We start from the raw sequence: 24347 nt of genomic DNA on the forward strand, positions 1-24347 counted from the left end.
TTTTGAGACGGAGTTTCGCTCTTGTTACCCAGGCTGGAGTGCAATGGCGCCATCTCGGCTCACCGCAACCTCTGCCTCCTGGGTTCAGGCAATTCTCCTGCCTCAGCCTCCTGAGTAGCTGGGATTACAGGCATGCGCCACCATGCCCAGCTAATTTTTTGTATTTTTAGTAGAGACGGGGTTTCACCATGTTGACCAGGATGGTCTTGATCTCTTGACCTCGTGATCCACCCGCCTTGGCCTCCCAAAGTGCTGGGATTACAGGCGTGAGCCACCGTGCCCGGCTCACATTTTCTTCGACATTGCCAGGGCCCTTTCTTTGGAGAATAATAAGGGGTAGGATCACTGGGAGAAGTAAAAGTTTCCTGTTGCTCAAGTTGATGATGTAAAAGTGGTTAATTAATGTTATCACTTGAGCCTGGAACTGGAGGGCAAGTGTCTAGCAAACCCAAAATGTAAATGGCTCCAGTGTTTGTGCTGATGGCAATAAACCCTTTAGTACCAACAGCATCCTTGGTTAGGTAGCATCTACAGCACTAGGAATTGTCATTTTTCATGAGGTGTTTATAGCCCAAATCCGCTTACTCCCAGAGGAATCCTTGCATTGACTGTATAGTGAGTGCAAAGGGGAAAAATTCACTCCGATTCCAAGTAGGAGGAGAAATTTCTGTTTTAAATTTAAAATGTTGCTGCAGGCTGAATTGTTTAAAGAGTCTGATTCACCTTTCTCCTTTTATGATAATGGAAGAAAGTGGCAACATTATTGTTTTGACAAATGACAAACGAAGATGCAGAAAATTATGTATATTTAGGAAATGTATAAGGAAACAGTGAGGACAGGTTATAAAAAGCAATTTCACATTTATATCCTAAACTAACATCTCAGCCAAAAGTGATTGATTGATTCCTCATTTGAACAATATTACATTGTTTAAAAAAGAAACCACTAACATTTAAGGAATCACTACTTTCTGTGCACTTCAGAGGGTCCAGCATTCCCAGGGTGCTGTTAGAGGAGTGGCAGGAGCTCCTTCCACTGAGCCAGCCAGGAGTGTGCAAGGTAGAGAATGGGGACCCGGCTACAGTGGAGAAGGGACAAACAATTAGACTCGGTGGCACAGGTTCAATACAAATGATCTGTGGTCCTGGAAGTCAGGAAAGCGCAGTTCCAAATGCCCCAGATTCCACAGGCACGAGGGTGGGGGAGGAGAGAAATGGAAAGGACCACAGTCAGGGCTCCACTCCCAGAACCACTCTTCAGGGCCTTGGAGCCTGCCAAGGTTCCCCAAGAATGACCCCAGTGATAGCGACAAGGGCACAGGGGCCGGGTGGTCGTATGAGGAGCCTCCCAGCCCTATCACTCCCGGGCAGAAGCAGGGACGCACTGGCAGCACAGGGGGCTCTTTCTATGGCTGACGCCCACAGGGAAGACCTCAGCCATGCCTGCTCGGGAAGCTGAACAGCCTAGGAGATGACATTCCCCGAATATGGCCCCTAGGGCCACGCCACACCCCCAAGCCTGCATTGCAGTTCACGGCGCAATCACTACCCGTTACTTTACTTCTTTCTTTCCTCCCTGCTTTGTCCTCTGTCTCCCACACTAGAGGTGAGCTCTGTGAGGGTAGGGACTTTGTCTGCCTTGTTCCTGCCGCTTAGGACCCAGCACACAGTAGGTGTTCAATTAAAACTGTTGATTGCAAGTGAGCCCATTTATTAATATGCTAGGCAGATATCAAATGCACACTTCTACCTGGAGGATGAAACAAGCAAGGTACCCTCGTTGGTAACCATTTAACTTCAGTTTGTGAGGCAGGTCCTTGTCCCCACTCCCGGCAGCATTGTCATGGAGGAGGGTCTCAACAGGCCTCTAAGAAGGGCATGTGGCTGGGAGCTTTCCTGGCAAAGCCACTGTCCAGCCAGCCAGAGGAGCACAGCCCACAGGTGGCACTGCAAGGAAGATGGAAAACCTGGCACCTGAGAATGACATCAGGAAGCACTGCTGCTTCATGCGGAAAAGCCCCAGGAAATGCTCAAGGCCAGATGGAGAGAAGAGGGACACAGGCATCCAGGGGCAGACGTCCAGACCTCAACAGGCACACAGGGAAGAGGAAGGCACACACATGCCCTCATGCCACTGGGCCAGGACCTGTGGCCCCAGAGGAGCCTGTGGGGACCCAGCAGAGCCAGAGAAGCTCCAGGCGGGTTTTTGAGCCCCTCCTGGCCTAGAACAGAGCGTGCCACCAACACGTAGCCAGGGAATAAACAAAACATGCGGCCAGGCCCAGTGGCTCATGCCAGCAACCCCAGCACATGAGGTGAGGGTTCGAGACCAGCCTGGGCAGCACATGGAGACATCGTTTCTACAAAAACTTAAAAATTAGCCAAGAGCGGTGACAGCTAATTTTTACACAGGGCTGAGCATAGTCCCAGCTCCTCGGGAGGCTGAGGTGGGGGAACATCGCTGGAGCCTGGGAGGTCAAGGCTGCATTGAGCTATGATTACACCACTGCACTCCAGCCTGGGCAACAGAGTGAGACCCACCTCAGACAAAAACAAAAAGCACAGGCCTCATGTCCCAGCAGCCAAAGCCCTCAGTCTCCTTGGGGGTGGGAGGCTGCCTCTCTCATCACACTTAGATACTCCCTGCACTGAGTGAGGCACCCTGCAGAAGGGGCTGCGGAGTCCAGGGAAAACCTGAATTTGGGGATTGCCTCTGACTGCTCTGCGACTCTGGTGCTCAGCTTTCTCATCTAGAAAACAAAAGCCTGTTCTGCCTGGCTCCCAGCATTATGTTTATGTTCAGATCAACACTCTGTTGTGCCTTAAAGCACAGGTCGCCCTGTACGGGGCATGATGTGGCCAGAGCTGCAAAGGCCAGTGAAGGGGACTTGGGCGGTAAGGCGACTTCAGCCTCAGGGTGCGTGTGTCTGCTCAGCGGTGAGGTTCATGGATCACTCAGGCCCTAATTCAGGGAGACAGGGGGTGCCTTCCATCATGGCCACCTGCATGGCCAGCGTGGTCAGCTGTGTCTGCTGGGCTTGCTGCAGGATGGCCCCAGCTGAGAAATACAAGGTATAAAGAATATACCTACAATGTGTTCAAAAGAGAGGCCTTCCACTGCTGACCGATACAGCCCACAACTCACAAGTCATGCCACTGTAAAGCTTAGACAATGCAGAAGGACATTCTCCTTAGCCATGAGGGTACAAACCAGGCCTTCCCAGTGGCCTGGAAGCCTTTGTAGAGCTTCTGTGTCCAGGAGGGAGCCGGGCGTCTAAACGAGCATTACGGACGACATGAACGACACTGTCGTGTCCAGACTGCAGCACGACCCTTCCCCTTATTTCCACTTGATTCTTCACGAAGATGTCTGAGGCTTAGGTCTGGACTGGGGGCGGCCTCCACCTGACATTTGCATGTAGGATTCTGCTGCCTGTATTGGAAAATCACTTTGGCCACTCGGTCTCAACGGTGGCTTTTCGGTCTGAGCGAGCAGCAGGTTAGGCTGAACTCCATTCGGCCTGAGGATGCCCCCGTACTCCCGTCCTCAAATTAAACCTACGATCTTATTTAGTGCAAAAACTAACTAGAAGCTTAACTCAGGAGTGCTGTACAGGCATGCTCTGGTTAACAAACAGCAGGATCTCGGTCAGTAACAGCAGCCCACCTTCAGTCAGTGACAGGTGGGCAACTGACTCAAACCGGGCAAAATGCTGCACGGTAACCAGGTCAGCCTCCTCACTGCCTCACGTCTGCTTTCTTCCTGTAAAGGCTGCCTCACCACACGGCAGGCCGCAGTTCCGAGAACCTGTTCTGCTTCAGAGAGATGCCTAATTCTGGAATCACTCTTTGTTCAACTCCACTAAATTTGACATACCTACAGCTTTTCCTTTTTTTTTTTTTTTTTTTTTTTTGAGATGGAGTCTCACACTGTCACCCCGGGCAGGAGTGCAGTGACATGATCTCGGCTCACTGCAACCTCCGCTTCCCAAGTTCACGTGATTCTCCTGCCTCAGCCTCCTGAGTAGCTGGAGCTACAGGCACACACCATCACACCCAGCTAATTTTTTGTATTTTTAGTAGAGATGGAGTTTCACTATGTTGGTCAGATTGGTCTCGATCTCCTGAACTTGTGATCCACACACCTCTGCCTCCCAAAGTGCTGGGATTATAGGTGTGAGCCTTCGCACCTGGCCAGCTTTTCCTTGTAACAAGTATTTCACCAAATCACCTTGTAACCATCCAGGACTTCACAGTTGTTATTACCTGCATTTGCACCGGGTCCTGGAATTCCACCTTTTCCTGCTCTACATAGACATGCTGAAATTCTCAAGCTGACCACAGAACACTCAAGAGGATATTCATGCCAATTAGCAGATTTGATGTAAGAGGATCGCAATTCCAACTCCATTAGAGGGCAAAGGGAAACCCGACTTATTGATCATTAGGGCTCAAAAAAACGGCCCCATGACTTCAACATCCTGTGTGCCTGGGGGGCCATTATCCCTCACAAGCCCTTCAGACTTCACCCAACTCCGCCAAGTCCATCATCTGTAAGATCTCACCTCAAAGGAAGTGACCATCAAAATCTATCAGGCTGGGCAGTTACGTGAACGGCTACATTATCTAGCTACCTGTCCATTACCTGTCTACCTGTCACATTGCCCTTTCTCAACAAAGAGTGTCACTGCAAAATGGCTCCAAGCAATGAGGCTTTTCCCTCTGAACAGAAACCTCATTAAACCACCAGGACCCGACACAGAGCTCTGCCAATGGCCCTAGAATAATGAAGAAACGATGCTCCCTGAGGCTTGGAACGTCCCCTGATTCAATTCTGCCACGAACTCCACTGGGAAGTAAAAGAGTCCCATTCAAGTTTAAACTTCGCACTAGTATAGACATTTCTTATGCTACTTTCCTGAAATACTGCCTTTTCCCCACAGAAACTGAGAGAGAAAGTGGCCTCTGCAATTATGTGTTTTATTATGTCATCAGAGAAAGCTCAGGTAGTCCTTCTTAAAGATGGAATGGTAATAAAAACCGCTCTTTATTGAGCATTAAATAGATCCTCCCTCATATATTCAAGTGGACTTTCTTTTACAGATCATTTGATGGGCAAATGTAAAATAGAGAATCATAAATATAAAAGTAAGGAACTATTACACTACCACTTGAAGACAATCCCAAATGAATATTACAAGTCTCTGGGCCAGGCATGGCGGCTCACACCTGTAATGCCAGCACTTTGGGAGGCCGAGGCAAGAGGGTCATCTGAGCCCAAGAGTTTGAGACCAGCCTGGGCAACATAGTGAGTTCCCATCTCTATTTTTTTTTAAGTCTCTGGTATTGTCATAAAAATGCAAAGAACAGAAGAATGCTTTGGTAAACTAAAATTCCACTTGCATTTATTTATCTATGCTGATAACACAGAGTTTGGTGCTAGAGCAGAGGTTCTCACGTCAGTCCCATGGTCCATCAGCAGATTCTTGCTGAGTAGAGTGTTAGTATGCTCAGGCTGCCGTAACAAAATACCACAGACTAGGTGGCTTCACCAACAGGAATTTATTTTCTCACAGTTCTGGATGCCAGAAGTTGGAGATCAAGGTGCTGGCAGGTGTGGTTTCTCCTGGGGTCTCTCTCCATGGCTTCCAGATGACCACCTTCTTGCTGTGTCCTCACCACGTGACAACATTAATTTAACATGAATCAATTAACCATCTCTTTAAGCATCTCTGGATGCAGTGACACTCTGGGGTACTGGAGGTCAGAGCTTCCACATATTAATTTGGGTGGGGAGACAACACAATTCAGCCTGTAACAGCACCTGACCTAATTTGGGGGCTTTGAAGGTTTTAAAGTAGCTTTGCATTATAGAGAATCTCTATGATTCTCTGTTTTATCTAGAGAATGGGCTTCTGTCATCTGTAGTTGGGACTTACGTAGTTGTTTATGAGGGCTGCAGGAAACATTCGTCATCCCCATTCTAGAAGGGCCTCGCCTAAGATCACCTCGTGAAGACTGGCCAAGCCTGACTTGGGATCCAGATCTTGCTCCAAATCTTGTTCTCCTTCTGTGGTGGTGTGCTACTTGATCTCCTTAGATGTAGACCAAATTGACAGACTTCTTTATGGGCCAGTTAATACAGCTCTGGGGGAAAATCATCTCTTGGATGATCCAAGTCTAAGTTTTGATTAATGTAATACTGTCAGCCAGCTTGCAAAATCTGCTGGTTTACCAGGCAGCCTGGAGGAACTATAGCAAATTCATGCATTCTGCAAGTGGTCTGGGACAGTCATCCCTGTCCTGGGGGCAGGGAGAGAGCAGAGAACAAACTTAGTCCCATCCCTCCCCAGGAAAACAAATGGAAAGGTAAATACAAATAAGGAACAGAATTTCAGAGATTCAAAGAGCAAAGCAGGCCGCTGGAGAGAGTGAGGCAAGGTTGTCAGGTGGGGCCTCTGCCGAGGAGCCATCCTGGGAGGGGCACAGCCCCACAGTGAGGCCAACCAGGACGGGGGCAGCAGCCAGGGCTCCTCACAGATGGTGGGAAATAGCACTTCCAGAAAAAATGGTCTTCATCTGTGCATTCACCATCTAAGTGGCAGGCCTCAAATAATTAACATATATTCCTTGGAAATTAACAGACACGAAAAGTCACCTAGGGCATGACAGAGCTATATTCAGGGACCCCTCAACAGTCCCAGCAAGAATAAAAAGTTTGAAACACAGCATAATTCACAAATATATTAACCCCTAAACTTGGGAAAGGAACCTCTCAAATCTGTGTTTCCCAGTTGGGGAAGATGAGACGTCATTGCTCGCATCATCCTGGTAAGGTCTTTAGAGGAATCAGCAATTAGTCATGAGCAGCAGCTTTTAGTTTTGACACACACACACATACAACATGCCACACACATGCCACAGACCCACACACTCACACCCATCATACAGTCATACACCACACACACTCACATAAACACACCACACACACCACATCAAACACACGTATCATCCCACATGCACAAACATACCACACACTGCACACATACACCACACACACTCACACCAAACACACATATCCCACAAACACAACGCACCAAACACACATATCATATCACATGCATAACACATCACACACACACCACACAGAAACACATACCACACACATCACACTACATCACATATCAAACACATGCAAACACACATTACACCACAGACAGCACACATACACAAACATCCCACACAGAGACCACAAACATCACACACCACACACATACAAATACACCCTAAACACACACACCATACACATACCACCCACAAATGCACATCACACACCAAACACACAAACACATCACACACACACACACATCACACCACACATACTTACACCACACCAAACACACATATCATATCATACAAACACACCACACACATCACACCACATCATACATGAAACACACACAAACACATACTACACTACACACACCACACACACACAAACATCACACACACAGACCACATCACACACACCACACACACAAATATACCCTACACAAACACCACACACATACCTACACCTACACTACACACATCACACATCAAATACACCCAACACACAAAACACACACACCACACATTATACCTACATACACACACCTCGCTCCACACACATACTCATACACAAACACACCTCACCGCACACACTCATGCACAAACACAACCCTCACCACACACACTCATACGCACCACACAAACATACCACACTACACACACAACACATATAAACATATCACACACATATCACACTATACACACAAACATATGCCACACATACACACAAATACACATTACACACATCACACTACACATACATACACACCACACACACACAAACCATGCACACCACACACATTAGACCACACACATCACACCACACACACATTCATACACGTCACACAAACAGGTAAATGCTTTGATTTACATATTTATCACTCCATATTTTAAGATTGATTGGATAGAAACGAGTGACACCACACAAACAGATAAATGCTTTAATATACATATTTATCACTCTCCATATTTTAAGACTGATTTGATAGAAATGAATAACTTCCTAATGCCTAATCCTGTAGATCAGAAATTTGTGCCCGAGCAGTAAATTGGGATATAATAGTCCCAAGTATGAGTTTGCCTTCATCAGGAGTCACAGCACACAGCGTACTATAAAAGGACCTCACTTTTAGCACACCATAAAGAAATAACAGTCATTTAACTTAAGTATGCCTTGCAATTGGGGTATTTTAGTGCCAAGGTTCTTAGAATGTCCTACCTTCTTTCAAAGCACGATATTAACTTTGGAAGAATTAGTATCTGTCAGCCGTGTTGCCCTTGATATAATTAAGCTAATTGATGTGGGTCCCTGTGCTGCTAGGGCCCTCTTAGCTGGGACCCCCTCCCTCACACTACTTGGCCAAGAAGAGGGAGTGGGGGTTCCTTTTTAATGACCCAAACCCTTGCCCTTGAGGCAGGGAAAGCCAAAGAGACAGGCAACAAAGCAAGTAAGGATTGGAATTTTATCCTTGACACTTCACATCAGATCAAGATATACTCAGAGAATAAGGCATCTAGTGTTGGCGAAAAGGTCAATTCCACCAGAGGAAAAAAATTATAAAACTAAATTGACACCCGTAGTACCTAGTAATGCTGGCACACAGCAGTCACACTTTATGAAATGCCAATTTATAAAAAGACAATAAGCTCTTTAAAAAGCTGGGAACAAAGCATGCAGAGAGCCACTGTGTCCTTCTGCCTGAGTTCCTGAGTTGCTTGGGGAGTGTGGGATTCCAACAAGCCAGCCCCGCAGCCCAGAGCCACTTCTCGCTCCTGCCCGCTGGCTCCATATTTATTGAACAGGGGCTGCTGGTGCGGAGAATTGCAATTTTCCAGGTCTGTGCTAAGAGGCGGAGATTAATGAGCAAGTTCAGGCATTCGCAGTCCCAAGCAAGGGGACTTTCTACATCTATTGTATTCCCCAGATCAAATAAAAACACAATTCCCATTTCTTCTAGCTTTCCATTTACCAAGTTAGTGCCTTCTTTGGTACTTAAAGCTTTTTCCAAGAGCAAGTAATTCTCTTTTGTCCTAAAATAGAAGTATTCTGAAACCCACAGTCTTCGATTGTTCAAATCAATTCTGATTAATGCAACACTTAATTCGGTAGCCAAAAGTAAGAATTTATTCTGAGCTCTTCTCAGTCATCTGTTTCCAATTAATCTGTTTCTCCGGCTTCCATCCAGAGTCACCCTGGCTTACATAAAATGCCCGACTGTGGCACTGGATAATCAAGTGAGCACAAATCCATGGATATCGATTGCAAAGAATGAGCGTTAATGAGATCAGATCTTCCTCCAAATTCATTAAGCGAGGAAGGGCACAAAAAAAAGAAGGCATGGACATCACTGAAGAAATACTCATTTTTCTGTTGGAAAGGCAAAATTCATTCCTATTTGTTATCAATTGCTTAGGCTGTCATGACAAAGTGTCACACAGGGGGTCACTTAAGTAACAGAAATTTATGCTCTCACATCCAGGAGGCTGGAGTCCAAGATTAAGGTGTTGGCACAGCTGGTTCCTCCTAAGACCTCTCTCCTGGCTTGCAGACAGCTTTTCCCTGTGTCCTCACGTGAATATCCCTTTGTGTGTGTCTGTGCCCTCCTCTCTTCTTCTTATAAGGACAACAGCCAGACTGGATGAGGGCCCAACCTAATGACCTCATTTCAATTTAATTACCTCGATAAAGACCCTATCTCCAAATAAGGTCACATTCTGACGTCATCGAGATTAGGGCTTCAACACTTGAATTGGACAGGGAGGTAGTACACAATTCAACACAGAACCACTAGCGAAATGCCTACATTTTCAAGAAAAAAATTAAGACCATCAGTGAGGTATGATGAGAAACAGCTTGACTAGGGGCAGCTTGAATTCAAGTCATGACTCTTGACTGTGGTCAGATTTGCCTTCCTTAGGTTCAAATCCTTGCCCAGACTTGATTTTGTCTGGAGAGCACATGTAGGGACACCGTTTGTAAGGAGTAGAGGGCCATCCCAATGCAGGGATGCCTTGCCCAAGACGGCAGCTGGCAGCCTGGCTTGCCCAATGCGCCTTCCTTCCAGCTTCTCTGTCTACCTACCATGAGGCTGAGATGCTGAAAAAATCATTTTCAGATGTCTCAGGGGTGGAAGTCTGCCACCGTGCAGGTTAGGGCTGGCCAGGCAGGTGCACTACAAGGATCTGAGAAGCAGAAGTAAGCTCCAGGGGGCAGCCAGCCACAGGAAGATTCCACCTTCTGGCAAGCCCTGAGGCAGAGGCACTGGGTTTCTCTGCGCTTCTGTGGGGACATCCTACTGTCCATTGCCAGGCAATCTTAGGAGCAGTCAAGCATCTGCTAGAAAGATCTATCATGCCGCTAAATATCTTCCATATGAATTGTTCCTGTCTGGACATCATCTAGGCTGAGCTCTCTGCCTTCCGGAAATTTTTTTTCTTCCACTTTTAAGTTCTGGGGTACATGAGCAGGATGTGCAGGTTTGTTACATAGGTAAACGTGTGCCAAGGTGATTTGCTTCACAGATCAACCCATCACCTAGGTATTAAGCCCAGCAACCGTTAGGTATTCTTCCTGATGCTCTCTCTCCCAACAAGCCTCAGTGTGTGTTGTTCTCCCCACGCGTTCATGTGTTCTCATGATTCAGCTCCCACTTATAAGTGAGAACAGGCAGTATTTCATTTTCTGTGCCTGTGTTAGTTTGCTGAGGATAACAGCTTCCATCTCCATCCATGTCCCTGCAAAGGATACCTTGTTCCTTTTTAGAGCTGCATAGTATTTCATGGTGTATATGTACCACATTCTCTTTATCCAGTCTATCACTGATGGGCATTTGGGTTGATTCTATGTCTTTGCTATTGTTAATAGTTTTCCAATGAACATATGCACACATGTGTCTTTATAACAGAATGATTCACATCCCTTTGGGTATATACCCCATAATGGGATTGCTGGGTCAAATGGTACTTCAGCTTCTAGATCTTTGAGGAATCACCACACTGTCTTCCACAATGGTTGAACTAAGGCATACATAGGTTCAAAATAAAGGGAGAGAGGAAGATTCACCAAGCCAGAAATTCTTAAAGGTGCTGACACCCTGTAAAAAAAAAAGCCCTTTCTTCCAAATCCAGCAGGAGTGATTCTGCTGTCTGCACCACCACCTCCTATAGCCATAACCAGTTACACTGAGGGCAGAGGAGAGAAATATTACATAAAGAAAAGGGTTAATCTTGTACTTTCAGGGATCAGATTGCAAGATTTTAGTTTATTTGCACAGAAAGTACTTTAACATTTATTGGAGAATAACTTGAAGGAAAGTGGGCAAATGAGAATTCTTCTGGGGGTGAGAATAGCATACCAAACGCTTCCTTCCTCTCTGAGCACATGGGGAGAATTGAAATTCCTTCCCAGGAATCAGCAGCTAGCTGCCCTAACAGCAAACCACAGAAAAGCCACGGTTTGCCCTTCTTCACACTCTGACAAGGAAAAATAGAAAAAAAAAATCTCTTCAGGCTAATTGAAGAGATAGAAGACAAATTAGTCATCCGACAATTCAGATGACCCCTCTGTGCTAGCTAACCAGCTTGCAAGTACCCAAGAAACTCCAGGAGCAGAAAGGTGTTGTGGCTGAGTCTGTTCATTGCCTTGTTTGTCCCTTTCTTCATAGTTATAAAACCCCTGATCTGAGGCTGAGCCCATGGTTATCCAGGAAACAGTTTCCAGCCTCCTTACTGTTGGATGTGTCCCTGCAACCAGGATTTGTCAATGTCATGTAAGTGGGAAAAAAGAAATCTTAAAAAAGTTAACAGAGACCCCTTGCCCATTTTTTTCCCTCTGTTCACACCTGTTTTCTGTTGGCTGAAATAGCTGCATAGGGGTGCAATGGCTGGTGCTCACACAGCCATATTCAACCATCAGTTGGAAGTCTTATGCCAAGTATGGCCAAATAGTAACATAGATGCTTGATGCTCCTTGAAACTACATGAACTGCCCTTGACCATCTACCTCCAGATTCCTTCTATATGAGAGAGAAATAACCTTCTCCATGGTTTAAGCAGCTGTTATCTTCTTTTAAATGAACCTCATCTTCTACACATATGTTATAATCTGTATAATTCATCCAGAAACATTTCAAGTTGATAATGGAAATTCACCTGCATTTTGCTGTGCATTGGCTGGGTAAATTTCTTTCCCTGAACTGCATGCTTTGTCTTTTGCTTACATGCATCCATTCCATTTCTGAAATGGACCGTCTTTTCTTCATAGCATTTAATGCCTTAAAAACCTCAGAGATTTTTTTTTACAGAAATACTTGCTTTATATTCAGTTACCTTTGGCAACATTCCCTCTGAGGCTTCCCCGCTTCATGTTATTTTTTTCTCCTAGTGGGACACTGGCTTCTCCCTCCAAACCCTTCCCTTTGCAGTTGCTGAAACTGCAGGTTTTCAAGTGCCTGGAAACACAGGAAACTGATGGGAGCAGGTCCTGCTCCAGGGAAGGTGACCTCCCTAGTCAGGTTTCAGGCCGCTCCCTCCATTCTGCACTAGGTCCATTCGCTTCTTCCTGTCACAGCTTTGGAACAAATGGAGTTTTCTCCTTTCTTTTATATTCCCTGGTTTTACCAGGTATCAACTGACTCTCCTGAGGGTGCTCACTGCCTTCTAGGACTCACGTGTGCCCCAGCTTCTAAAATTTCAAATACCAGTTTTAAAGCATTCAACGCTAAAAATTTTACCACCGTAGAGAATTTCATACAGTTCCCCAGTTTTTAAATAGAAAAGTTCAATGCAATCATAATTACAGGACATTTTTAAGTAGTCCCAAAGGAACATCAATTAGCCTAATTAATTTAAGAACCTCACTTGAACCCAAGTGAGGAATGAGTTTCTTCTAATACTCCTCACCCCATAATTCTACAAAGAATTTGACTTTTTTGTTGTTGTTGAGACGGAGTCTCCTTCCGTCGCCCGGGTTGGAGTGCAGTGGTGTGATCTAAGCTCACTGCAAACTCCACCTCCCGAGTTCAAGCGATTCTCCTGCCACAGCCTCCTGAGTACCTGGGATTACAGGCACGTGCCACTATGCCCCGCTAACGTGTGTGTGTGTGTGTGTGTGTGTGTGTGTGTGTGTGTGTGTTTTAGTAGAGATGGGGGTTTCACCACATTGGCCAGGCTAATCTCGAACTCCTCAGGTCATCCACCTGCCTCAGCCTCCTAAAGTGCTAAAATTATAGGTGTGAGCCACTGCACCCGGCCAAAGAATTTGACTTTAGGAAGGAAAGGCAGACACCAAGGCAAATGGAGTGTGTTACAGGATTTGGTGCAGAAGGAAGAGAAAGGCTGGTAAGAGCCCTTGAGAACTTCATGAATGATGGGGAAAGCAAAAAGCAGCATGGATTGAAAAATCATCCCATGTACATCAGAAAGGGACCAAAGCTGCTTTCAAAGGGGGTATTCTGGGCCTTTTCTCCAGCGCTTTATTCTCTTTGGTGCTGTCTGATTTAAACACCTTTCTCCCACAGTGAGTGTGGGCATCTGGCGTCCTTCCCGATGCACATTTCTGCATCTTTCTTGGCCCTGGCTGTCAGCTCATCTGCTGGGTCATGCTATCTCATGGGGCACTTCCCACCCTGGCTCTTCACCCTGAGCTTCTAACCCCTGCAGACAGGTATTTTCCTTTGTATATTTCCAGGGATTACAAGCTTTCTTAAATGCACAAGACTATTTGGTAGATGGGTCTGCTGTATATGGAATTTCACGTGGGGTACAACTCTCTGATTGGCGACTCAAAAGGAGGTCTGTGAAGCAAAGCCAAGGCCACGTCCGTCCCGGGTCCAACCGTGCAGCTGAGCTGACGCACACACATCACTGTTCAAATCTCAACGCTAAGGCTGGCCCCAACTTGGAATCTCCATTCAGTCATGTGTCCTATGTTTCGTTTCATGCTCTACATTTTTCATGCACGGCAAGAAAACAGCAGAAAGAAACAGACACCACTGTCTATGACTCTGACATCAGGTGTTTTAAAATACCCTTCAAACATGCTGAACATGCCTGTATTTGTAAATGCGTATTTTTGTCTAAACAAAGATGTACGCTGATTTTTACGAACTGCTGGCCCTGTGGCTGTTAAACTTCACAATCTCTGGTTTCATAATCCACAGCCACAATCTCCCACATCCGTTTTCTTGGTATGTTTGGAACAAAGACACAGCACTTCTATTTGCTTTTTTTTAAATGGCACTGTCTTAAGAGCTCATGGCCAGGCATTCACTGATTTCCTGGAAAAAGCTTTTTAAACATGGGTGATTTTAAGCTTTGGACCTTTTTCTACTTATCAGGAAGATGGGTTCTCATATTTATAAAAAGATAATAAAATTAAATACCCCAGAAGGAGTAAAGTTATGTGGCCACCTAGACTAAGTAGCTGAACTACATACAGTAACCTGTGCTCAAAAAGATTAACTAAGAGTGGAGTTTGGATGATAGTTTTAAGCAACAAGTAATAACGTCCTACTTTGAGAGGCCTAGGTGGGAGGATGACTTGAGGCCAGAAGTTGGATACCAGCCTGAGCAACATAGTGAGACCTCGTCTGGTGGCCCATACCTGTAGTCCCAGCTACTCTGAGGCTGAAATGGGAGGATTGCTTGAGCTGGGAGTTCAGGGTTATAGTGAGCTAAGATTGCACTACTGCACTCCAGCCTGGGAGACAGAGCAAGACCTTGTCTCTAAAAAACACGAAAATATTAAATTAAAATAATAATGTGTTCTGACACCTAATCACCCTGAAAAATGGCACGGGAAGTACTTCCCAGGCTTGTGAAAAGTTCTGAAGCTCCAGACTTTTTTTATACTGGTTCAGGTAGATGAATGCCTAGGTAGAATTCAGATGCAGCCTGCTTAAATGTGACCATTTTAGCAAGGCCTGTTTTATGTGGCACCTTGGCAGGAAAGCAAGGCCCCTGCCCTTCGTGGGTGCCATGGGAGCACCCCCATTCAAAAAGCTTTTACAGACCAAAAATAAAGTGGATCACTTTTATTCCCTTCAAGAAATTTCAAAGACAGAAAGAAATTTTCCAGGATCAAGGCAATAGGATCAAAAATTAACAAGTTTGGAAACAGCTTAAACAGAAAAACCTTTCAAAGGACTAACCATGAAATAGCATTCCTTGACACATTCTAATTATCAGCAGAGGTAGCAGAAGCATTTCTATCTAAACCAAAAATTTAAGCAATGATAAAATACCCATTTTTGCCTGCCGCAGCTCAAGGGAGCATTAACAGAGGCTGGTGTCAAGAAAGTGATGGGGGAAACAAATTTAGATGGAATGTTAGGGAAAAAAATGTCTAACATCAGCCTATTAGAGATTGAAAACATCTCCCAGGAGCAGTAGCATCTGACCTTTTGCTAAAGTCATTTTAAGCTGAGCTGAGGAAATATACAACAGGGAGTTATATTTCACCAGCTGTGAATGGCCGGAGTGACCTAATCGGCTGTTTCTAGCCCAGATAGGTAATTGGTAAGATTTTATAGTTTTGTTCAACTTTGAGATGTGTGAATAGAATAAGAGTGAACATTTTATCTGCAGGTAGCTCATCTTGTCTTCTAAAACCTGATCTCCTTCTTCTGCAAACAAGTCTGGATTGTAATTTCAAAATTACGGTTCAACTCTTCCACACAGCCATCAGTTAAGGTGACAATAGGCTGGATTTATAGAAAAGACAAGTGAGGACTTTTCAAGAAACAGCTATAACTCAGTGTTCCATTGTCATGGGCTCAGGAGCATCTATCTCAACAGCCTCTGGCATGAGGTTCCCCGTAGAGCTTGGTTGGCACCAGGAGACATTGACAAGGCCCACAGGTGAAAAGGTTATGAAAGTTCTAAAGAACATTGACTACCTTCTGCCTGAAAGATCGCAGTCACACTTTAATTTCATGTGTGCCAATTGCTGCCAGAGGGAGGCACCCACTTCTCTCATGTTTCTGTGTCATGTGGAACACTGTTGTCTACACCTGTGCTCACCTGGGGGCCAGTCACTGGGGTGCCAGCCTCCTTGCAAAACTGGACACACTCTACAGAAAGTTCCAGGAAAATAAACCCTGTTTTCCCCTTTTACAGTCAGATAGTTGGAAATGCAGTTTTTCTTGAGAAAAGGTTAAATTTTCCCATTTTTACTGAAATAGTTATTTCAACAAAAATAACTGCTCCTTATCCTGTGTTCACAGCCGGTGAGAATCCTATTCAGATTCCATCCTTTGCCCTTACTGTCCCCTCCACTGACTCCACCAAGAAAAATCATCGTATTTCTCCTGTGGACTCATAGGCAATATCCCCTTGATGCTTATAGAAAATAAAATCAAAAGAAGTCAAATGTCCTACACTGTCCCAGGAAAAAGACAGCCACAGAGTCATAAAGAGTTGGAATTTGACAAGGGCCTGAAAACAATATCATCGTACAGTGCTGCAACCCAAAGAGATAAAATGACTCACTGCAGGTGAACCAGGAACAAATGAGTAAAGCACAGAATGGCAGGGACAGAACAAACTGGGAACTCACCCAAGCCCCACCCTTCGTGAGCAAACCAAGAGTCAGGTGTGGCTTACTGGCCAGGCTTTCGGGGCAAGCAGCCCAGGGCACTGCATCCAGGGAAGTGGCTAAAGGGTGAGGAAGACCCTAAAAGCAGCCAGCAAAAATGCCCAGCTCCTGGCGAGGAGGCAGCCTGGTGCTAGCTAATCCATTTAGAACCCCAGAAAAAAACTGGATGTTGAACATTATCTTCTTCTGAAAGTTCTACGAAACAATTACTGAGCTCAGAGCTACTTGGGAAGAACATTCAAAGCACTTTCCCCAACCAGCAAATGCATTATAATGTACGACCAACCATCTGCATGGACCATTTCTCATTGCCTGGCCCATTTTCAAAGCTCACTATAAAAACACTTTTTTTTTTAATGGACTGATGGGAAATCGGATTTTGGTAAGTACACATCCATCCAAACCGCCAAAAGGTTTATGTTTGCATTGAAATATCGAAAGTCGACATGTGAGAAAGGTTGGGGACGAGGAGGACCGTGGCCCCACGGTGACTAGCACCGTCCGTGATGCTGCCGCGGGAAGCGAGGTCTGCCCTCCTACACAGAGCCAGGTCTGTTGCACTTGGATTTGGTGAACTGGTTACAGCCAGAGTCTGAAGTGAGGATTGCTTCACTCACATCAGTGCCTGGCCACTGAAGCATCTCTCTGACACTCAAGGACACTTTGCTTTCTAAATGAACGCTAGAGTACAATTCAATTTCCAATTGTTTTCAGGGTGTGGAAAGGTAGAACAGTAGAGAGGGAAGAACATCCCTTAGATATTGAAGAAGTCACTTGCCAAGCGCAAAAACAGCAGCAAGCATCCCCTTGGTGTAACCAAACATTCCTGAAGGGAGAGTTTTCATAAACATTGTGATGGAGGCCACGTTGCTGACCTCCCAGTTCCTCCTCCCCACACCCCCAGCCATATCTGGCTCTATCCAATCGATACATATTTCTGCTGATCACTGTTCTACACCAGTCCACATCCCAAGAGGAAAAAAGGAAGTAGCAGCCAGAACAGAAAGACCATGACCAGAACACAAGGGGACCCCAGCAGGTGAATAAGAAGCATCTCCTTCTTAGTGAATAGGAGCAGGGGGTAACTTTCAAAGCAAATATAACTTTAAAATTAAACCTAGTGATATGCAAATAATTTGGCTTCTTGCTCATGATGAGAATGAGGAAATAACATGACAGAAAAACAGAACAGCCCCAACAGTCTAAGAAAAGGGTGTGCTCAGCCTGAGCAGATACAGGATCTGCCCAAGGAAAACGCAACAGTGAAAGAACAGATCAATACGCCACAGTATCTGCAAGAAATCATCAGTATAATAACTATAATAAGTACTTTTTCAAATTCATGCTGGAAGTAGCGAAGTCTCCACACCGTTGCATTTTAAATTCAATGATCCCACAGGACTTACTATTCTTCTTCCTTGAACATTCGGAATGTACTTGACATTCCAGGGACCCCGATTCTCATTTCTTCACTGTGGTGCAGAAAAGAGCAATTCCCCTGGTTGTGTCGGGAAGGAGAGGGAGGAACTTAAAAGGAAATATGTGTAAGTCAAATAAGGAGATGGTCATTTCTCATATTTTTAAGCGGCTGATCCAGCAGTCACGAATCTGAAGTTTAATTCAAGGTTATGAAGCCAAGAAATCCAACAGGGACCTAAATGAAAGCCGATTGGCTCCTTGATGCCTCTCCATGGGGGTGGAGGCAAAGTTTAGCTGCTCCTCTGAGACCTCAGTGCTGCCTCCCATCCCCGACTCACACCTACAGCCCCAGGCACGGAAGCCGCTACTCCAGCCTCCCATAGAGCACCTGGAGGAGTGGACCCGCCCACTCTTCTCCCCACCGTTCCTGTGGGCCAAAGCAGCTGGGGAGTCATCCAGAGACTCCACCCAGTGGGAGCAGAGCCTGGGACACCCACTGAGCTTTTGAGAAAGCAGTTTTCGGGAGGCCCGCAGTCTGTGGGTGTGTGGCTGGAAGCTAATCTCCTCCTCCCTCCTGCTCTGACAAACCTCAGCTTACTGGGGAGAACCGTGCCTGCTCAGTCCCCTCCCCATTTCCCAGTTGGCCTGGCATCTGGTGGGGCCTTCCGTTAGGACTGGGTGGAGGTGTGCATGGCTCTGTATCCGTCCTCACCCCCCCTTCCTGTTGTGTCTCCTCTTTGGCCACCTCCTTGTCCCCTTAATGACACCTGAGGAAGTACGAGGGGCTGACACTGAATGTGGAGAACACACATTAACCTTCACAGGGACAGCCTCATCACTCCCGCAATGTCAAACATGTCCTCCTTAAAAAAGAGATCTGACCGTTCTCCTTCCTTCAGAAATACGAAGCCAGCCAATGACACTACACAGCTCAAATGAAGGCATGGTTTCAACAAGCCACTCTTCTTGCTTTTCTTTTTTTTTCTGAAGTCAATCCAGAATTTGTATACAAAAATCATCCCCACTTTGTCTTTGGGAAGCTGCAATCACTCATCGTATAATAAGCTACATTTTTTTAATTAGTGGGGACAGAGAGGGAAGCAGGGTGACCTGGCCTGAAGGCCAGGGAGGGAATTGCCTTGGCAAGAACCGGAAAAAGGCACTTGGTACAATGGAACACTACGTTTCCTGCTCCTCGGATTCACTCTCCACTCTTTTCCTGCTCTACCTAACTGTTGCTCTGTAGCTTTGGTTGGGAAAGTCCAAAGGGTAGTTGTTTTTTGAGACAGTCTCACTGTTTCCCAAGCTGGAGTGCAGTGGTGTGATCTCTGCTTACCTCAATCTCTGCCTCCCAGGTTCAAGTGATTCTCCTGCCTCAGCTTCCCAGGTAGCTGGGATTACAGGCGCCTGCCATCACACCCAGATAACTTTTGAATTTTTTAGTAGAGAAGGGGTTTCACCATGTTGGCCAGGCTGGTCTCACACTTCTGAATTCAGATGATCCACCCACCTCAGCCTCCTAAAGTGCTGGGATTACAGGCATAAGGCATTGCCCTGGGCACTTCGTTTTTAATTCTAGCAATCGTACTAGTCTCTGGGAAGTTGCCACAGCTTAGCTGTGCCTTTCAACAGAAGGCTGAAGCCCCTGTGTGGCTGCTTCTCCAGATAGCTCTCCCTGGAATTCTGGTTTCTCCTCTTCGGGAGTTCCCGAAGCTATGTTCTAGTTTGGCTGCTAGAGAGCGTTCTTGTGTGTCCCAGGGGACTTCTGCCCCAGGTTCGGAAGTATGTTCTATGGTTGCTCTGAGGATATCCTGAAGACACGTCCAGGGCTGTAAGAGCTGCTCTTCCCTGCCTAATGTGGAGGGGAGAACAGATGTATCCCGAAAGGGAGATAGACTCTCTGAGGACATTTTGGCCCACTCCATCTACTGACAGCATTCTTTTCCAAGGAGGAATATTAGCATTTCTCCATGCTTTTGTAATCCCAGATGTACCTAACTAATATGAAACCTACAAATTTAAACTATCTTATCATTTGGCCCAGCCTGAAATTTAGGTTGGGTTTTGCTTCTGAAAAACTGCATGCTGTGCAAATTAATTCTATAAATAATATTATGAGCAAAATAATAATATTTTGCTCCTACTTAAAAGAGCAAAAATGTTTTCAAGCGTGTGAGAAATATTATTTCCATACAAGTAATTGACAAGCAGAACCTGAAACCTGGAATGACTCCTGTTTGGGGCAGGATTCCAAAGGCTAGAAGGATTGACGTTTTTCTGGTTCGAGCTATGTCATGGGCAAGATCTTGAAGAAGATCTTTAAGGGCAATTCATTTAGAATAGTTTCTACCTTCACTTTTTCACCAAGGTATAAAGGCTTTCTCTGTGTGATGTGGAATAAAATTCTATTTCAGCTGGTCTAAAGCTATCCAATGCACCATCTCAACAAGAAAAAAGAAGAAAAGGGTAAAAGGTAGGAAGAAAGGATGGAGGGAGGGAAGGAAGGGGAGGAAAGGGGGAAGGAATGGGAAGAAGGAGGAGGGGAAGAAGGAGAGGAAGGAAGGAAGGGGGGCGGGAAGGAAAAGAAAGAAGGAAAGGAAGGGAAGGAAAAGAGAGAGAAAGAAAGGGTGAGGAAGGAGGAGGTGAAGTATGAAAAGGCTATAAATGAGCACATTGCTTCGATGTTTTAATTTTGAAAATTATCACGGCTATCCCTGTTATTGAGATCACCCCGATTTGCCAGATGCTAGTTAAATAAATTAACGAGATCATGGTACTATGGAGACAATAGTTTCTGGCTTGGCTGAGATGTAAGCCCGTTAAACTTATTCTGTTCCAGGGGCTTAGAACACAGCCCACCCAAGATGCCCATTTACAAACAAGACCCTGGTCAAGAGGGAAGCCAGGAGAAAGTGTGAATGGAGACAACCCGGTGCGTTAGGACTGTGGGTCAGATGACTAAAATTTTCCTCCTCTTATTTATGTGACCTTGGGAAAAATCCCCAGTTCACCAGGAACTTTGCCTGAGATCTTCTCCCACCCCACCTGCAAGGTTGTGGTGAAATCAAAGGGAAGACAGCATGGGGGAGCATTTGTTTAACTATGCAAATCTATACAGATGTAGGGGTGGGAGGAATCTCCGATTCTGTCCACAAGGCTTCCAGCACTTTCCCACCCTAGACTGATCAGAAGCACTGTATTTACCCAAGGTTCCTTGCTCAATGAGGTTATCATAATGCTCACTCTGAAGGGCAAAACAAACAAAAGTCACTCTTCTAACTGAGATAGATGTTAATAAATTCCCTCTCAGCCCTAATCCCTAACGTAACCTTCAGGCGCAATCAGCTCACCGTTGAGCAATATCACCAATTGACTGGTTTGTCTGGAGACTCTGATGGCTTAAATGCCTGCCTTATTAAGAAATTCCAATGTCTGTCTTTCCCCATCTGGACCAATATCAGAAGCAGCTTTGTGTGTCCATTTCTTCCTTATGGAATAGAGACTCTTGAGAGTGTTTGGAGCCAAATGTACAAAGGACCCCCTCTCTTGAGCGTCAGCCACTTTTGTTTAGATTTTTTCCCCATATTTGAAGAAATATGGAAAAAGAAGGAGACAAAGGGCCGAGAAACCCCAGATGGAAACCAGAGCTGTTTGATTTTTTACCTTGAAGGTGCCACCACCCATGTGCCTCTGGTATTCATAGCAATCTCTCAGCGTGGTGGATTCAGAGCTTTCGGCAGCTCAGGGTTTCCTTGGCCTAGCAGGAAACAGATTGAGAACTTTCTGGCCTGGGACAAGCGGCACACCTTAGAGACTGATGACTTTAGGGAAGTGTTTTTTTCACAGCCAGTGCTGCCTGTGAAAGTTGTAAACAGCACTTTTCTGACACATATTGCAGCTGGATGCTCAAAGTTGTCTCTCTTCCTTTTCAGAGAGGCTCATTTTGGCTTGCTAAGTTTCTGTGTAGACTATTGAGATTTGTGCAGAATTGGCCTCTTACACCCTCGTGTGAATTCAAGCTTTACCTCCCCCTGGATTCCAGACACTTGCATCCGCTGGTCCACAGGAACAGCAAAACTCCAAATTGCAGGCTGCTCTGTCTGCCATGTACCCAGATTCATCCTCAGACTCTGATCTGACCACAACCCGCATCTGAAGCAGAGCAGAGCTGCATCATTGCCATAGGCAGAGGCAGGGTGCGTTCCCTCTGTAGCCTTTCTAGAATGGATTTCTTCCTCTCGTCTTCCATCCCAGGAGCAAGTTCAGCCAGCATGTATATCTGTCTGCCTATAAATGCAAGTCCTTCTTGGGACCTCTCTCTCTACCTACTTAAGAGCAGAAAAATAAGTAAGTGACCCTGTGTGTACATGTGTATTTCCTCAAAATCCAAAGGTGAGATAAACTTGAACTTTTAGGGTTTGGGATTTATTTAAAACAGTGAGAGGAAAGTATTCAGTATGTTAACATTTCATTTTATTTATTCTTGGCAATCATATCATATCAAATCAAAGTAAGTCTTAAGTACCCCTAGAATATCTCCACACCTACTAGAAACTTCTCAGGCCACAATCTCTCTCCCAAAGAAGGGGCTCATGTATGCAGGCATGGAGCCTGAGCTTGTGCAAGGATACTCACACTCAAAGAAACACAACTGCAGTGAGTCTCACAGGTAGTTCAGAATAATACTTTCCTTTGTAGCATTTACCTACAGCCTGGATGTGAGGAGATTCTTTTCTTAAAATCAGGTGTGTTCATACACCTTCTGCTGCAGAAACAGAGCCTTTTGGAAACAAATGCATCATAGCTCACTAAGTCAAGAGAAATCCATTCCAGTTTTAGAAATTCAATTTAGCTTGGGTAAGCCTCCAAACTCTAAAAGTAAGCCCCATCACGAGGTTTATTATTCATAAATCTCTTTTTCAGATTGGAAGGCTCCCAGCAGCCACTCTCCTTCCAGTATTTTTCTGCTTTTGTGTGTCAATGAAAAAAATTAACTCTTGGAGTCTCTCTGGACAACCAATATCAAGGTGTGAATCAAGAAACCCAGCAATGTTATAGCTGCCCCCAAAAACCTTTTGGTTGTGTTCAAATTACTAATTTGTGGTGAATAATCTAGATTCAGATCATTGTGTCTGTATTTATAAACATGCTTGAATTTAATTTAGCCATTTAAATGAGACAAAAAGATTTATAACAAGCTATGAGCTGTAGTTTCTTTCAAGTAGAAAGTTATTTCCAGAAACAAATGAAATCTGTGTCTTGACTAATCAAATGATGAAGGCACTTTGCTCACACAGGAATGAAAAATCTCTGAACCTCCAAGCCTTGAAATATTTATTTTCTGCATTAAAAGAAATTTTAACCCTAACATTTCTGAAAAACGTGTCTGACTACTGCAGATAATATCACAAAATCCAGTTCTAGAAGAAACATCAGGTTTGCTGGAGTGTGTGTAAGAGGTTAACATCCTGGGAAAATGAGGAGGATTTTGGAACATTCTGGAGAGTATGCAGTAGGTCGTATTTCACATCAATAAATACCATGATGACAATAACAACAAAAATAAATCTTGAAATTATGATAAATCTGATTCCCAGGAAACGGTGCTCTCAAGATAATATTCCATGTAATGAAATTGCAGGAAAGGCCAGGAATCTAAATACCTTCCGAAGTTTTAATGTACCTGACTTGGGTCTTTTGCGATCCAAATAATTTCAAAGCACCCGTAGTTTGCTCCCACAGTCTTTATTGCTTTATATGTTAAATGGAGACCTCAACTACATTTACAATATTTGGATTAAGAACACCCTGACTTGTATAGACAACTAATATCATTTGAGAATGTCCCTTTTATTATTAAGTGTTACTATCCAAATCTGATAACATTTTGATGGGTTTTTTAATACTTCATATTTTAATTCTCAAGGGTCCTTGCTCCCTCAAGACATGTAGACAGCTTCACTTGATATTAATAGAAAATATACATTAACATAATAGAGCTCTCTAGACACCTGCAATGACAGAGGAAAATCATTTGAATTTCAGTGGAATGTAATATTAGGTTAAAACAGAAATTCCAAGATGATCTTCTCATATCAGGAATTTAAAATAAAAAAATTAAGTAACTTCAATTCTTTAGGGAAATGTTTTTTAGATTACTTCTAGAAGTTTTTACCCGCATCTTTCTTGGGCTGTTCCAGCTTTTGTCTTTCCTCCTTTTTAG

At 44.8% G+C, this 24347-nt stretch overlaps 1 protein-coding gene across 2 annotated transcripts in view; it reads right to left on the minus strand.

The window, feature by feature from the left end:
- The window catches only part of PCP4 (Purkinje cell protein 4), a 61503-nt gene that overhangs the window by 2845 nt on the left and 34311 nt on the right, over nucleotides 1–24347 (minus strand). Inside the window, exon 3 of one of the 2 annotated variants that reach the window (XM_032276837.1) lies at nucleotides 10193–10283. The exons of the other annotated variant lie outside the window; for it this stretch is intronic. Within the exon in view, the coding sequence (XP_032132728.1) occupies nucleotides 10193–10283 (91 nt within the window). The remainder of the gene's footprint in view (nucleotides 1–10192; nucleotides 10284–24347) is intronic. 2 annotated transcript variants of the gene reach the window in all.

Source organism: Sapajus apella, unplaced genomic scaffold (genome assembly GCF_009761245.1).
Source record: "Sapajus apella isolate SASKATOON/1434 unplaced genomic scaffold, GSC_monkey_1.0 scaffold8, whole genome shotgun sequence".
Lineage (NCBI taxonomy): Eukaryota > Metazoa > Chordata > Mammalia > Primates > Cebidae > Sapajus > Sapajus apella.